Below are 15,982 nucleotides of genomic sequence, written 5' to 3'. Positions count from 1 at the left end.
CACTGAGGGGGTTCAGGCCTATGCAGAACAGCAGTGGGGACAGAGCATCTCCTTGGTAGATCCCGCACTTGATGGTGATTGTGCTATGGGCTTGGAGTTGGCCTCTAGTGTTGTACGCCACATCCCCATTGAGTTCCTGATGAAGGCTCTTAGGGTCCCATTGATCTTGTACAATTCTAGGCATTCCAGTATCCAGCTGTGGGGCATTGAGTCATAGGCCTTCTTGTAATCAATCCAGGCATGCACGGTTCTGTCTACAGTAGCTGGCTAGTTTTGCGCCTCTGGTATTCTTGCCAATTCCTTTCTGTGTCCCACTCATGTATTGACCCATGTGCCTGTTCATCTTAGCCGATATGATGCCTGACAGGAGCTTCCATGTAGTACTGAGGCAGGTTATTGGTCGGTAGTTGGAGGGGACCGGTCCCTTCTTGGGGTCCTTGGGGATCAGGACCGTCCGACCTTCGGTTAGCCATTCCGGGTGTCTCTCGTTAACTAGCAGCTGGTTCATTTGTGCTGCCAGACGCTCGTGGAGTGCAGTCAGCTTCTTTAGCCAGTAGGCGTGAACCATGTCGGGCCCTGGTGCTGTCCAACTCTTCATACTGGAGACCCTTTCTTGGATATCTGCCACTGTGATGGTTACTGGACCCTGTTCAGGGAGGTCGCTGTGGTCTGCCCTCAGATCCACTAGCCACTGAGCATTGCCGTTATGGGTTGCGTCCTTCTCCCATATGCTCTTCCAGTATTGCTCCGTCTCCAGCCTTGGTGGTGCTGTTCTCTTATTATTGTTCCCTTGCCACTGAGAGTACACCTTTGCTGGTTCTGTGGAGAACAGCTGGTTTATTCTCCTGCCTTCTATCTCTCTGGTGTACCTCCTCAAGCGGCTGGCCAAGGCTGTGAGTCTTTGCTTGGCAGTTTCCAAGGCCTCAGGTATGGACAGCTTGCTGTATTTCTTATGCACTCTTTACTATATATATATATATATTTATAAAATTCACCTGTATGTACCCATGTGTAAAAAAGGCATAAGTAAAATTTATTGAGAAGACAGTAACCCTGGCATCCTATGTGCAACAAAACCCTTTCAAATGATGATGACACTAACATCAAATAAAGCAAACATCAAGTAGTAGTACAGGCCACAGGGGATCATTTTTGTCCCCCAATTAAGGCGATTTGTCATTAAATACAACCAATACGTCCAAAAACAGCAAAAGTGAAATATTTTATTTGGGTACCTTGTGTCTGGCCAGCTGTTGAGTGGCTGCCTCCAGGCTGCCGCTAATACTGGGATCAGGGGTCACCATCCTGCTGGACATCTGCAGCAACCAGCGCTCCACTTCCTGGAGTTCGTTGTGGTAAGCTTCCTGTTCCTTCACCTGGCCTTCCAAATTCTCCACATGAGCCTGGACCACACAGTTCACAGACAAACTATACTGATGACAATGCATATGCAACAGCTGGGCAGGAAAGCTTCTTTGACACTGAGAAGCAACAGTGTTTTGTTGTTTTTTTTATCAGAAGCTAGTTTTACACAACTATTTTAGAAACATCCACATGCATGTACATGCACTTAATTTATGTGAAGCTGATTCCAAAGTTGCTGCTCTGCCTGCATGGAAAGTACATTAGTTTGTCCTCTTTTTCAAAAAGAACTACTGTCATCTGTGTACAGCTTCTCACCAAGGCAGTATTACAAAGTCCAGTGTAGTCCTTTTGTAGTTTGCTTATTTTATCTCGAATAGAGGGGTAGTGGACAGAGGAAAGTAGAGCGTCGCCCTTTTCCAGCACTGACTTGATGGCTCCATCATGGGACTGAACCATCTGCAACAGAGCCTAAAACACACAAACAGACAAGCTTTATCTTCAGTATCTTCCGCACAATAGGGTATGCTATGTGGCGTTAGATGTTAAGCTTTTTTTTAATCTAGTTTACTATTAATAGGGTTTACTTATTAATGCCAACTGCTGTTAAAGCGGCCCATAAGCATCTGTCATTATGACTCTGGAAAATGGTCAGCAGTTATTTAAAGCAAATCTACTTTTAAAGTTAATTTTCAGACATGCAAGGTCACTCATGTGGTTCATTATGCTAATATTAGTCTTGTTGAATTCGCCAAAGAGAAAAAAATCACTTAGTGTAAAATTAATCCAGATGTCCCCCCTCACTTTTTTTTATACTATACCTTATACTTAGTCAGCTGTGCTCTGCGTTGATACAGCTCAGCCTTGGGCTCCACTGGCGTACGAAGCAAAGCCTTGGTTTCCACCAGCCACTGAGCCTGAGCCTTGTACCGGTCCTGGAACTCCTTAGCTAGCAGTAATGCCCGCTCAAGGAAGCTGCGCTCCTGCCTGAGGCCTCCGGCTAACTCCTCCAGCTGGGAAAGACGCGCCTCTACTTCTCCTCCTAAACTTTCAGCTGCAGATTCATTCAGGAAGCCTGCCGCCTGTTCTGCTCGCTCCCTAAGTGATTTCAGGAAGCTGTGACCGTGCTGGAGCTCAGACTGGAGACTCTGGGAGAAAGAGAAAGCATGAATAGAGCTCACCATGGGTCCTGCTACTGTGTTATCACCATTGCTTGTTACTAACTGACCTTCAGCCAAGGCAGTTTACACACTACTGAATGAAAGAAAAGAGTAAATCATCCTCTTGGATAAAATAGATTTATATCATAGCTTCACTGACTTTGAGGCTGGCATTCAACACAAGATCACTGATTCCCTTGTCCTTCACCTCCGGTGCTGTCCCAGTCACCCAGACAAGCCTTACAGTGCATTTGAAAAGCTTTGAACTCATCGGGTAGGCTGACACCTGCATGGTGCGATGTGGAGAGGACTGGGAGGTCATGTTGGGGAGAAACCACAGTGAATAATATGAAAGGAGGACCCAATTATAACAGGCCCTTAACAGGCACAAGTAGCTGCAGGGTTTCCAGGGCAACCATAACATGCCACACACACACACACACTCACACCTCCACTCTATGGGATGCCATCTAGCTTTCATCATCAGTCTGTTATTGCTTGTGTAGAAAGTAGCCTCTCACTTCAGCAATCACGATCTCCAGCTATGGCTGTTGGTAATATAATATAACAAGAGCAGCGTCTGTCTGCACACGTCCATGCTTCCCGCTTAATGTGATGCTCCAGGCTCGCTCGTCACTCGAGTAATGGCGTTCACGCTTTATGGCTTTAATGAGCGACACTGACTACATTTCAATTTCATATAGTTCTCTGTGTTTACCAAGAGCTAAAAGAAGAAATCTGCAGTAATTGCAGTTACAGCACTTTAGATTTAGTGCTGAAAAACTCATTATCGCCTCTTCATCTCACACCTGATATCAGTTTTCCATCTTAGCAGCAGCGGCGGTTGTTTACATGTTTAATTAAAGTTGCAAGATTTTGTTCTTCCAGAATCTGAAATAATCAGTGACTTCACTTAAGAGAATGATCAGAATTTGGTGCTCACAATCTGTCTTTGCATCAAATAAGTTATCAGCGTAAGGTTTTAAACTTGCATAGGCTCATATAATTTAATAATTCTACGGCTTCCATATAGCATAAGGCAGTACAGTCTTGTGAACAATGTATATCAGGTCTTAAAGACATCATGCACTTTCTGCTGTAGCTGTCTTATAGCACGTCAACCCAATTATCCCAGTCAAGTTCCTTGTCCACCTGCTGTAACTGGTGATTCTGCATCAGTGCCTGGGCTCTTTAATCTACTGCACTGCATCTACTATGGATCTGCCAACCATGTTTAGCAGTTACATTACCTACTAGAAGGGGAAGGACATTACAAAAATGACTCTTTAAGCAGTTTAGCAGTCTCTGCCGTCAGTGCACGAAATGCAGCGAAACCACAGAACAGAAGGAACATGTTTAATTCTGCATAGCTCAAAATTTTGTTCAAATTAATTAAGAAGCATATGTCAATTTCTGTACTAAACTAAATGCATTCATTATTCCCAGTTACAAATATGGAATTAAAAAATGGGGCGATTTACCTTTACCTTTGGGGAAAAAACTCTGACTGTGTGCATCAGAAACCATCAGGGACTCTGGGGAGGATATGACCTTGAACATTTATGAAATGCGAGTGAAATTAAAAATTATGGAGGGAGGAGAAAGGAGGGGGGGGGTGCTTATTAATGAGAACCAACCCTTTTCTATTTTGCATTTTGCCTTGTTTACATGTTTGTACGAGCCACTCATTTCAAAATAAATCTTGTCAAAGAAAACTACAGAGACACTTCAGCTGAAGGGGACAAATTAAATTATACGTTACATTCTACATGATCACGATATGTACAATGAATTCACAGCACATTTACAACTGAGGTAGTCCATCATTACTGTATGACTCACACTTTGACAGTATCAAATAAAGTCCAAATCCAGCTAATGGCCCTTGACACAACTATTGATTACTGGTCTTTGTGTCGATGCATAATCATCCCTGCTCACTGAACAGCCCTGTAGCTCTCACTGCAGGAGATGAGCAAGCGCTCGCGTGTTATATGCAGTGCTGGAAGGACACATGTGGTGGCAGCATGTCTTCAGTGCATACGCAGAGACAGAGCATCGATCCCAGACACGGATTACTGCAAAGACTGCACCAGATGATCTATTGTAAACATCTATGTTTGGTGTGCGGGTCTTTGTGTGTGTTAAGGCTGTTCTGGATGTATGTGAAGAAGACAAAGAGAAATGAGATATAGCGATGGAGAAGTAAAAAAAATGCGCGAGGACTCATGGGTTTGCTGCAGCTTGTTAGTTAGCACTTTGGATGGGTTTTATGATATGAAACGAGTGTTTGAGGAGAGAAGTGTGTGTGTGTGTGTGTGTGTGTGTGTGTGTGTGTGTGTGTGTGTGTGTGTGTGTGTGTGTGTGTGTGTATTGAAGCAGTAAGGGCACTGCATCAATTACAGTGTCTGTGCCAGCAGGCTCCTGACACCGGCGCTTCTTCATCCTCTTACACACAGTGGGAGGTCTCCCCCTGCTACCACGCTTCCTCTAAAGCAGCACCCGCTTTGTCTTCATAAAGAGCCGATCGATACACACATTCTCACCCAATCCTCTACACACTCGAGTTGAACTATGCCAGGCAAACTATAGTGGTGATTCTCTTTTTACAGTGTGTGCATTTCTGAGCAGGGCTACCTCCCTCAAAAGCCAATTTGATGAAATGAACATAAGAGAAAGTGCTGCAGTCATTTTCTCTTAGTTGAGAGCGCTGTCCAAATATTATACGAACAATGAACGCTTTTCAAGTTTTACAGGAAGTCTATGCATATTTTACCGGCCATTTTGCAGCTGCCAAAGAAAACTGCACAAAGGATTTGTTTGCTGGCTTGTGAAATTGAATTCATATGAGTTTGTGCTCAAATTCTTTGACATAAACAGTTCAGGGAGGTGCATTAGGTGCACCGCTGCACCTTCTATCCAAATGCATCACTTTGGGTCTAAACCGTGGAGGTTTAGAAATGTAACAGTGAAACTAAATAAACATACCTCTAGTTTTTTCATCTTCTTCTCCATGGCCGCCTGGTCTAGAGGTTCAGAAGTGTCAGTTAATGCTGTGAAGCTTTTCAGAGTCGAGCCAAGCCACTCGGTGAAGGACTTGCAAAGATTCTCTGTCTCTTCAATGCTCCTCAGCTCCTCTTGTAGCTGTTTGATGGTGTCCTGAAAGTAGATTAAATCGAAGGTCAGAAGAAAAAAGTTCCAGAAATGTTAAGTTTGGATTTTTAAGGAGGATAAATATCTTACTATGATACATAAAAGCTCTGTCTGCCTGAAAACTCTGTCTAGACGATCAGGAGATGAGCAACCAAACTTGGCACACACATAGATCTGAAGCCCCTGAAGGGACTTATCGAAATCAGATACTATGATATCCATCATGTTGCCTAGCAATGGGCTAAAAATACCAATTTTTTTCCATTCATGCACCTATAACGTTATGTTAAAGTATGTTTCTTCTTCTTTCTTTTTTTTTTTTACCACAGCATCTACCCTATATCCACAAAAGGTGAATTATGGATGGGTTTTTATTACCTGTTTTTTAGTCTTTATTAACTTAAAACCTTATGAAAGCATCCTATTGGAACATCTAATTTATATCCCAAAAAGTTGAATTATACATGGCAAGCAACAGGCTAAAACCACCCATTTTCGTCATATAAATGTCTTAAACCTCCCTTTCTTTCGTAAACAACATTAGTCCTTCCCGGAAATATTAAGTCGACTTCTGTAGGTCAAATATAAATTGAGGATAAATGAAAAAAAAAAAAAACAAAACGGATTTCGTGTTTCATAAGTCAGAATTATTGGTGAGACTCTTCAAAGTCTAACATTATATTTCTTTGGGGGTAAATCTAGAAAACACTGCCTGTATCCTTTCCTTTTGAAGGTGTGATTTTTGCCCCAGCAGCAGTCTAACATTAGTCACCAAGGACCACAAGCTCTCTGATCAGCCATCAAAAGAGAAAATATCCGTTTCCCCTCTACTCTTTCATCTGCTCAGTGTCAATAGCTTCACTACAAGGAGGAGTGGGTTTTTATGCTTTTGACGCATTATCCACTTGACTGATATTCTGAGTCGATAACACCGTGAGGATGGAGAGGGTTTCTTGCAGGTTTTGACACATTATTCACTCAACTTGCAAATCCTGTGGTGAGGAGCTCCAATTAGCTGATAGTGCTGAGTGCACACCTTTTCTGACTAGCCAGAGGTAACAGCTTCCCACCTCAAGCCCATATGGCCCACACTTCACACGGTATAATTACAGGCATCCACAGTTTGAGAGGGATGTTATGTGTTTGCATATGTGTGTAGGCACGACTGTAAAGTATATGCATATGTGAGACAATTTTAGCAGGAAAGGAAGGGTGTGGGCTGTACGGAGGTGGAGAAACAAAAGTGAGGGAGTAAAGGGGGACAAATGCGCACATACGCACACTCAGATGTGTTACTGAAGGTGTAAAAAAAATCAATGCAGTGCAGGCAAAGCTTTTCCACTCCTGGTGCAGGGTGTGAGATTGCTTTCTGTAGCGTTTAATTACAGCTTTAGCTCCAGACCAGCAGAGCCCCATTGATTTTCCTTTAGTCCCCCCCCTCAACCCAGAGGAGAAGACAAATAGAGAGGCTGGATCTGAGTATACAGAACAACCCCGGCAGGGGTAACACGGATAACTCTCAAAGCTACTTCAATGGGGTGTTACAGAAACAAAGTCAAAACTCTCCCAGGAGTAAATTCCACAGTGAGGGAGAACAATCATGTGTGAAAAACACACTGTGGGAAGAGACCCCAGAGGCAATGCATGAAAAATTCACATTTTCTAAAATATATGATTGAGATGGTAACGCAAATTTTTTTTTAACCTGCAGCCAGCTTGTTTTTAATTCTTTTTATTTATTAAACTCACAATGACACCTAGGTCTTGTTTACACATTTACATATCAAGGCTGGCAGTGTAGGCAATAGGGTGGATCCAAAGAAGCAGGTAAGAAAATCTGATGAAGTGTTTTAAAAAGCCGTGATGACAATGGAGAATTAGAGGTAAGCAATGTAACAGATACAGTCACCAGGCATGGTGGCTCTGAGAAAAGAGCAGCTGAAATTGAGCCTTTATGAATATTGAACAAATAAGGAAAACAGGAACAGGTGAGAAATTTGTGATTTATACTTCTGCAGCGGCAATGAAGCTATGTGTAGACAGAATGCTGATTGGTTCAAACTCTGCTTGAACAGGAAAGGCAGTGATAATAATAAACCCAGAGTAATAAACATCTGAATGGAAGCACAGACAATAGTTGCTTCTGATGCTCAGTTTTAGTTCACTGCAAAGAACTTCTTTGACTATTATGACTTCTGATTTCATGGCTGCAAGGTCGACACTGAAGGAACAACTTTAGCACAAACATGAACAAAAGCAGTCCACATTGTAGTCCGCTGATTTTTCACACTGCCCTCAAGTGACAGCACACATCTACAACATACTGATGTGGGTTGCAAAGCTCAGTGTAACACCTGCACGCTACAAAAGCAGTACCGTGCTGGGAGCTTAAGTGGTCGGGGTAAATCAGGTGAAACCGAGATGGAAGCAGAATCTGTGAGTGGAGAAATGCATGAACTGGCAAAGTGCGCCCAAAGGCAGAAATATAAATACATGCAGGAATGTAGGGCCTTTACATTACAATATAAAACATCTTGAGGGGACTGTGTTTGTGAAATGGTGTTAAATAAAAACAAATAAACAACTGTGACATCACACTGTTCCTGAGTACATTTGGAGCAACAGAGGAACAACTGGGTTAGCAACACCACAAACGCTGAAAACACCACAACAAACCCCTCATGTGGCTCACTGTTAAACAGATAAAGGATCTCTGAAAATGCAAAGCACCATTAACTGAATATAAAGGCAATATTATTATATTAAACTGCAGATAATCAAGAGCGCCAAACCTGTATGTTGAGCAGCAGGGAGTGGTAGCGGGCAGTGAGCTGAGTGGCCGTAACACTGATACGACTGCTGATGTAAGTTTCCTCCAGAACCTCCTGAGCTAAAGATGAAAGTCCATCGACTTCACTCTGCCGTGTGAGCACTGCCTCCAGACACCCCTGATCACAAGGGACACATAAGTTTTAATATTTTAGTTACATACTGCCAAAGCTATAGATGATTTATATGTCAGCAAAGTTCATTTAAAAGCCAGGTGTCAGAAAACGCATTACAAGCAAAACAATATAGGGCCTAGAAGGACAGAAGGGTGTGTGTGTGTGTGTGTGTGTGTGTGTGTGTATGGGGACCAAAAATTGGAATTTTACTACACTTGTGGGGACTGACAGCCCTTATGGGGACCAAAATCCCAGTCCCCACAACTTTGAAGGCATTTTTGAGACTCAAAAATGGAGTTAGTGGACACTTAGTGTCAGGGTTGCAATTGGGTTAAGGTCAGGTTTAGGGTAAGAGTTAGGTTTAGACATTCTTTTTTGATGGTCCCCACAAGATATGAATCCCCAACATGTGTGTGTGTGTGTGTGTGTGTGTGTGTGTGTGTGTGTGTGTGTGTGTGTGTGTGTGTGTAAATGCAAGGAAGGAAAATACTGAGACTCTTTGGCATCCTGACAGTGGCAGGAAGCATGCTCCAGAGGGAGGAGACCAAGTATGGGAAATACTGCTGTTTTATTTGAAACATGACAAAGTGATGCGCTGTAGTATAAAGTGACACAATGTTTCACAGCTTACAGCATGTGTGGCTGTGTTTTTAGGTTAGTTTGCTTCTTCTGTGTCCTGAAATGTAAATCACGAAACTGTGAGCTTGATATTCTTCTGTTTGGTTTTCAGTATAACCAGAAGGTACCTCTGACTGAAGTGACCAGTGAAATAAAAAAAATCATTTGTTGAAATATTATTAAACTATGGTATTCCATATGGTGGCTGGGATGGGCTCCAGCCCCTCCAGCGACCCTGAATTGGATTAGCAGAAGAAAATAGATGGATGGGTATCGCTAAACAATTTCCTGGCTGGGGGAAGTAGCTTCCTGAAGTCTCTACATCCTGGCCCCCAAAAATAAATTCTTCTAATAAGACAGCATGTTGTTCCCTTTTGAGCTTTACAGTGTTGACAGTTGCATGAAATATCAAGGGCCTGTATCTTATATGGACTGCAGCAATCAGGCCTCTTTCTCACCTGGAGTTTCTTCAGCTGAATCTGCTTGGTGGTTGCGTCTGACCTTCGATTACTTCTGATATTAGCTACCCTCTCCATCTCCTCCAGCCACTGTGCCAGGCTCAGGAATTTATGTCCCATCTGCCTCAGTCGGGTCAGCATTGAGTGCAGCTGGCCTTGAGTCTCCTTTAGACGGCTCTGATAGGCCGCCCACTCTCGCTGAGCGGTGTCCAGGGCTCGGTCCTCGATCTGAGGTATACCCCAGGGGATTACTCTCTCTCTGCTGGTGAGCACAGCGGAGAGTAAGGCTTGGCCATTTGAACAGTGCTCCTGCAGGTTCTGTGAAGAAAATGAAGAGTCAAGAACAAAGTAAATACTGGAGGCCACTGAAGACTTAAAACATTTAGAAAGGGTTAGGTGTTAGGTGCTTTACTTTTGAAAAATACGACTATGTGTAGGCAGGGTTAAAAGTTTGCAGCTATTCTCTTCTCTGATCATAACCATATAGAGTTGACATAAAACTCCACAGTGTTTCTACCTGTAGCTGCTGCAGTGTATTCTCAAGTGTATCCACGTTTCCCTCTGGATGGGACAATGAGGCCAGAGAGGCCTGCTCCTTCTCCAGCCAGTCCTCAAACACATGTAACCCCCTTTGATACTCCTGATGCACCAGCACCAGCTCCTTGGCCTTGCTGACTGCATTCTGCAAAAAATAAACAAGACGCAAACATTAATGGATGAAAGCAGTTCATTTGTTCAGTATTACAGGGACATTTGAAATTTGAATAATGTAAAATTAAAAGTTGGAGAGATTAATGTCTATCAATTAAAATGCTTTCTGATTACAGACTTGAAGCTCAAAGAGAAATATGTGTAATGATTTTACAATAATTATTAGGCAAGTCAGTAAAATTTTCAACAAGTTCATGCCCTTCAGTATTTTGGGGAATATAATTAATAATAATTAATTTCTGAAAAAGCATGAAGCAAGCTTTTAAAGAAATACACTCAAACTATTCGGTTATTATTCAAATGCCTGCAGAGGGAAAATGAAGCTGTATGTTCTGGGTAAGCACCTTAGCCTTTTCTTTGAGGGAGTTGTATCTACACTGCAGCTGCTGCACCTCCTGCTGTGTCGTGTGGTGTTCAGTCATATTGGAACCCTTTGTGGCAATGGTCTCCAGAGGACTGCTATGACTCAGTACTTCCTCATAGAGAAGCTGGAAAGAAAGGAGAACCCATAGATCATTGCAACTGGGATGCTCTGAGGTATAAATGTAACTGCATGAATCTAAAGCGGATAAATGGCTAAAATATTAATTAAATTAAAATTACAGTCAGGCTAATCTAAATACAGAGTTTGGATAGTCTACAGTGGCATTTGATACCTTGGTCTTTCCCAGGTTAGCAGTCTTGTCTCTCATCTCAGAGTACTGTCTGTCTGAGCAGCTAAGCGTCTCTTCAACCCGATCCATCCACTGCATAAACTGACCCACGTCCTCTTGATAGCTGGTCCACTGCGACAGAGCACCTTCCAGCTGACTGTGACCATAAATAAGGCAAAGTTAGCACAGAGGGAACAAACAAGATTCTGAACAGCTAAATCTAATAATCCCTTTAACCTTTCAACTAGCAGAAATCCATCAAGGGAAACTAGGCAGTTCCCAGTCCCATTTATCAAAGACTGACAGATTAATTGCCCCATGCTCACCTTTTACACTGGATTGAGGCAGACAGCAGTGAGTCCCACGAGTCTTTGAGGTCTTGGATCTGTTTGCGAATCACCGGGACTCCCTCAGCTGAAGTGTTCCTCTGGACTGCCTCTCCCCGCGTCAAGAGCATTTTTAGCTGGATCTCCCTCTCCTGACGGGCAGTTAGTAAGGCCTACAGATAGAGGTGAACACACAGACAGAAAATAACTCTCTAAAGGGTAAAATGCATCTCGCCCTGTTTCTTTCTAAACCATTAAAATAGATGCAACATATCTACAGATAAAACTTGTGTCAAGTCAGAAATCTGCACTTGCATGGTTTGTAAAATAAGCCTGTGTAATGTTTACTTCTGAAAATTTTAAACACAATATCTCAGTTACAGTGATATAGCCCACGTAGGGCTCAGTCACACAGGCCTAGAGACTGGTCGGCAACAGGGCAACACCAGTCTCTATTCTAGTCGGTAGTCTGGAGGTTTCCTGCTGTCGCTGGGTGAAATCACTTGTAAAGAGGGTGCTGACTGATAACCTTCTTGTGATTGCTTTGGTCACTAACAGATTGCTGCAATCCTCCGTTTCTTGCATGGAAACTGACTTATCTGCCAGCACTCTACAACTTCTTGGTAGGTGGCTGTGAAATTGTGAAGCCTGTGACGCAAACAAGAAATGGAGAACCTTGTCTTGGTTTCAACGGTAAGGCATAACTTTCACGGCTTATTGTTTTTTTTTTTAATTACACTGCTGCTTGGTTGTTGGTTGCAGCTGTTTGCTGGTAATTTGGTATCTTGTGTGCAACCTGCAGGGGACCACAGCAATCTGTACAGCTCTCCGCAACAAATTTAATCAAGCTTCAGCAACCACACGCCAACTTAATGGGGAATACTCATTTTTGTTCCTAGCGGCCAGCAAAGAAAAGTCTTGCTAGGAAAATGTGCATGAATGGACTTTTTGTGTATCCCTTTAAAGAACTCCATCCATGTCTTCCTTCCTTACTTCAAGTTGTAACATCCGGTCCTCCAACAAGCCCTTGTCTGTAGTGGTGGAGATGCAGGTGTTGAGGACCCGCTGAGCCTCACACACCCAGTCCTGGAGCTCTTTCAGTCCTTCAGAGAAAAGGCGGTGTTCCCCTACAATGCGCTCAATCCTGGATGCCTTGTCCTGTTAGATATTAAAGTAGAGTAATGTGACTATACTCCTCAAGTCTTTCCTTACCAAAGAGTTTAACATTACACGTGTTTCCAGTGAACAACAACAGTTTCTTCATATTTTTCTGTGTTCGTGTTTGAAATTACAGCCTTGTTTTCCCAGATAGACATCTCTAGAGACTCTCCCACCCACATGTTATAGCACAAGAAAAAAAAACGCATTGTGTTTTCAGTCATCACTCATACATCTGCAACATCTGTGGATCTGCAAAGCGCAGAAAGTAAAAGCTTCAATAACTGGTGGCAATTTTTGAAGTGTTTTCATTCCTGTTTCCACGTCTAGGAGGGAAGAGGACCTAAAAATAGCACTTAACTGGCTGGCCAGCAAAGTAAATAAATCCCATTCATCATCGCCGGGGTACTCTCATTGTCCCGAGGTAACAGAATGGTGCTCTGTGGTCAGCGTAATATTTTGTTCTGTGATGTATCAAATTAATCATACGAGTGCGACCACTTTAATGAGAGCTCCACAAAGGTCAGCTTCTCAAGCAGTGACACATTTCAGCTGTGACATTTCAGAAGTGCTTTAGTGGATAAAGGTACGCTGCACAGTCTTGGCCCTTTTATGCTGATGAGGCTGCAAGCACAAGGGCGTTTTAGAGGTAAGAGAGATTACTGAGCTCAGGTAAATTACTCTGGGAACCAGGTCTTCCCTTGGAGACATGACTAATGTGCAAGGGGGCAGCAGTCCATGACACGGCAGATCATACAACAAAACAGCGAACACCACAGCTGGACAGAAAGCTCTTTAGTGTTTATCAAGAGCACATGGGTTAAGCAAGGCACATTTCAGCACACTGTAGCAGTCTGTGATAGAAGCAGAGCATAAAGAGAGGAAAGGCAAGAAATAAGGTTACAAGGCGTGAGCGGTGTTACCTTGGTTAAGTTGCTGAGGGCTAGGTATTGTGCTGACAGCTGAGATACTCTATGGACGAAGCCCTTTCCGGCTGCTTGTCCCTCCCAGAGTCGATGAGCTCTTTCCCTCAGCCTGCCCAGCTCTAACTCCTGACACGCCATCTCCTCCAGCACACACTAAGCCGATGTGAAGCAGGCAAGTGGTGGAAAAACAGAGACGGAGCAATTGGATGTTGGTGAGCGCAGGGTACAGAAAAAGTGATGGGTTGGAAAGTATGGTTGTGTGTGAGCACCATTAGAGGTGAAAATGAAACAACAGAAAACATAACATTTTTCATGACAGCAGAGACACGAGGCAAGAGAAGCGCAGAGGAGGAGGGATATGGGATTAACATGTCACAAGTACACACTAGAGCACATCAAAATACATGGATAAAAACAGAGGAACACGAGCATCAGCAGTATTTCTCCTGATGTTCACTTTTACATATAAATGCTGTTATTAGGTTAGACACCACAGCAAAGAAGAGGCACAGGAGACACGGCTGATAACGTAATCCAAAGACGGGTTGTATACATGTTAAAGGGTAAGGAGGATTTTCCCTACATGAGTTCAGAGACTGAAGCCTGTGTGTTTTATTGTACTTCAGGTGCTGTGGGAAGAAATGTAATTGCTTGCAGGGACCAGACAAAAGGCAATGACGAGAAGTGCTAAAGTGGGGGACAGAATAAATATAAAAATAGCAACAATGATACGAGCAGAGCTTTGAGATGGGTTTGATTTTTTTTTTCCCTTTGTCAGTTTTATCTTTTTTAACGCTTCATGCCTGTCTTCCCTTTTTGTCTCTGCCAGACATGGCAGAGGCTGTTATCGCATCCTGAAAAAGGCCTTTTAGCCACGCAGTGCTTCAGCTTTGACAGAAGGAGAATTAATTAGATTTCTGGACTTTTCTTCTGACTATTGTGTCAAGACGCAGCTCTATTTTGATCCAGTGGTGCTCGAAAAATGTAATTAGGTCCTTCTCTTCTCCCCAGTGAATTGAAATTGTACTTCAGGGATCCATATCTGATGGAGAGCTGACTATTTAGTATCCTTGGAAAATCTACTTAATATTCAATTTGCGGTGTAATGACAAGGTTTATTTGAGTGAAGAGAGGAAATTAGAAAACATCAGTGAGAGCAGCTGAGAAGAGAAATGTAAAAGGGGCAGCCTCACTAACGTAATGCAATTTAACAGTAAATGGACCCTACAGTATTGATTAAAATGTCCTGATGTACTGCTACAGGGGTGGACTAACAGATTGACCCTTCATCAGCCACAATAACCGCAGAAGTAATGTCATTGTAAGAGGACTGTAATGTCCAGGGAGAATCATGAGCACGACTGTGGGCTTCACAGTACCTGTAGTTTGCTGAGCTCCTGCTTCTTGGCTGGAAGGTCATGTAGGCGAGCACTGCTCTCCTGAACTCTGACCTCTGTGCTGTTCAGCCATTCCTGCAGAGGCTCAGCACTGGCCTCAAACTCTGTCATCTGGGCCTGCAGGTTCTGCAAATGTGAAGTAACTTGTTAAATACACATTTTGAGGTTCTGAATTTGCACAAACTGTACAAATATCAGAGAAAGTGAGCATTCTGATAAAAAAAATGAAACTAATGATTGCTTGCTTTCTTGCACATTAAATACACTTTGATGTAATTTTGCAGCCATCTGCTAAGCACGGAAAACAATGCACCAACCTTGAGAGCATCTTCTCTCATTTGCAGGTTATTCATCAAGCTCTTCCAGTCTTCTCTCGCATTTGCCACCTTGGCCTTGATTCCCTCCACCCTGTCCTTGGACACTACAGCCATCAGCAGCTCCCCACTGGCTCCTACTGTACTAAGCCTGGCCTGGCCATTCTCCCTGTCACTCAAGAACTCCTAAGGGGATACAGTACACAGACAAAGACAAAGGAGCAGTGACTATTTAACTGAAGCACGCACACAAAGGGAGAAGGGTGTGAAAGGAGGGGAAAAAAAGACTGAATGACTATCCCAAACTTCTTCTTTTTTTGCCTTTTGCTGCAGTGCCTGATGGGTAACAAAGCCATTCTCTACATTGTCAACAAATTTTCTCTCAAGGTCCCAGAATGTGACCCTACATTGTGAAAAGCAGTAATTACATTAGATGAAGTCATTACTAATTCTACATGCATATGAAGAAGTGGCCTGACCCACAGACGCAATAACAGATAAGGGAAGTCAATGAGCCTGAAATGTGTCTGCTTTTTTTTTTTCTTTTTTACAAAGCGCCTTCATACACACCCACCGGCAATGTACACACACATATTAGGATAAACACGCATATGCAGCATGCACACACACAGACACCCCTCCCTCTGAGCTGAGCCGATGACAGTAGCGCAGCAGGGACCACTCCACCATCTGTGCAGTCAGCACATCACTTACACACACTATCTAGCTTCAGCCTCCTCAAAACACACACACACACACACACACACACACACACACACACACACACACACACACACACAC

At 43.2% G+C, this 15,982-nt stretch overlaps 1 protein-coding gene across 6 annotated transcripts in view; it reads right to left on the bottom strand.

The window, feature by feature from the left end:
* syne1a (spectrin repeat containing, nuclear envelope 1a) overlaps window positions 1-15,982 on the bottom strand; it is a 139,802-nt gene that overhangs the window by 54,306 nt on the left and 69,514 nt on the right. For 5 of the 6 annotated variants that reach the window (XM_042225798.1, XM_005914583.3, XM_005914580.3 and 2 more), the window contains 14 exons: window positions 15,185-15,367; window positions 14,850-14,993; window positions 13,468-13,623; window positions 12,380-12,544; window positions 11,387-11,559; window positions 11,064-11,217; window positions 10,752-10,895; window positions 10,214-10,378; window positions 9,697-10,014; window positions 8,468-8,623; window positions 5,511-5,681; window positions 2,184-2,510; window positions 1,681-1,833; window positions 1,236-1,403 (listed from right to left, as the gene is read on the bottom strand). In XM_042225798.1, the coding sequence (XP_042081732.1) occupies window positions 1,236-1,403; window positions 1,681-1,833; window positions 2,184-2,510; window positions 5,511-5,681; window positions 8,468-8,623; window positions 9,697-10,014; window positions 10,214-10,378; window positions 10,752-10,895; window positions 11,064-11,217; window positions 11,387-11,559; window positions 12,380-12,544; window positions 13,468-13,623; window positions 14,850-14,993; window positions 15,185-15,367 (2,577 nt within the window). The remainder of the gene's footprint in view (window positions 1-1,235; window positions 1,404-1,680; window positions 1,834-2,183; window positions 2,511-5,510; window positions 5,682-8,467; window positions 8,624-9,696; window positions 10,015-10,213; window positions 10,379-10,751; window positions 10,896-11,063; window positions 11,218-11,386; window positions 11,560-12,379; window positions 12,545-13,467; window positions 13,624-14,849; window positions 14,994-15,184; window positions 15,368-15,982) is intronic. The other variant, XM_014338643.2, reaches the window with a different exon arrangement.

The sequence above is a fragment of the Haplochromis burtoni genome, unplaced genomic scaffold (assembly GCF_018398535.1).
Source record: "Haplochromis burtoni strain Fernald_Lab_line unplaced genomic scaffold, NCSU_Asbu1 Contig_8, whole genome shotgun sequence".
Lineage (NCBI taxonomy): Eukaryota > Metazoa > Chordata > Actinopteri > Cichliformes > Cichlidae > Haplochromis > Haplochromis burtoni.
This window is presented reverse-complemented; position numbering and strand designations above follow the sequence as displayed.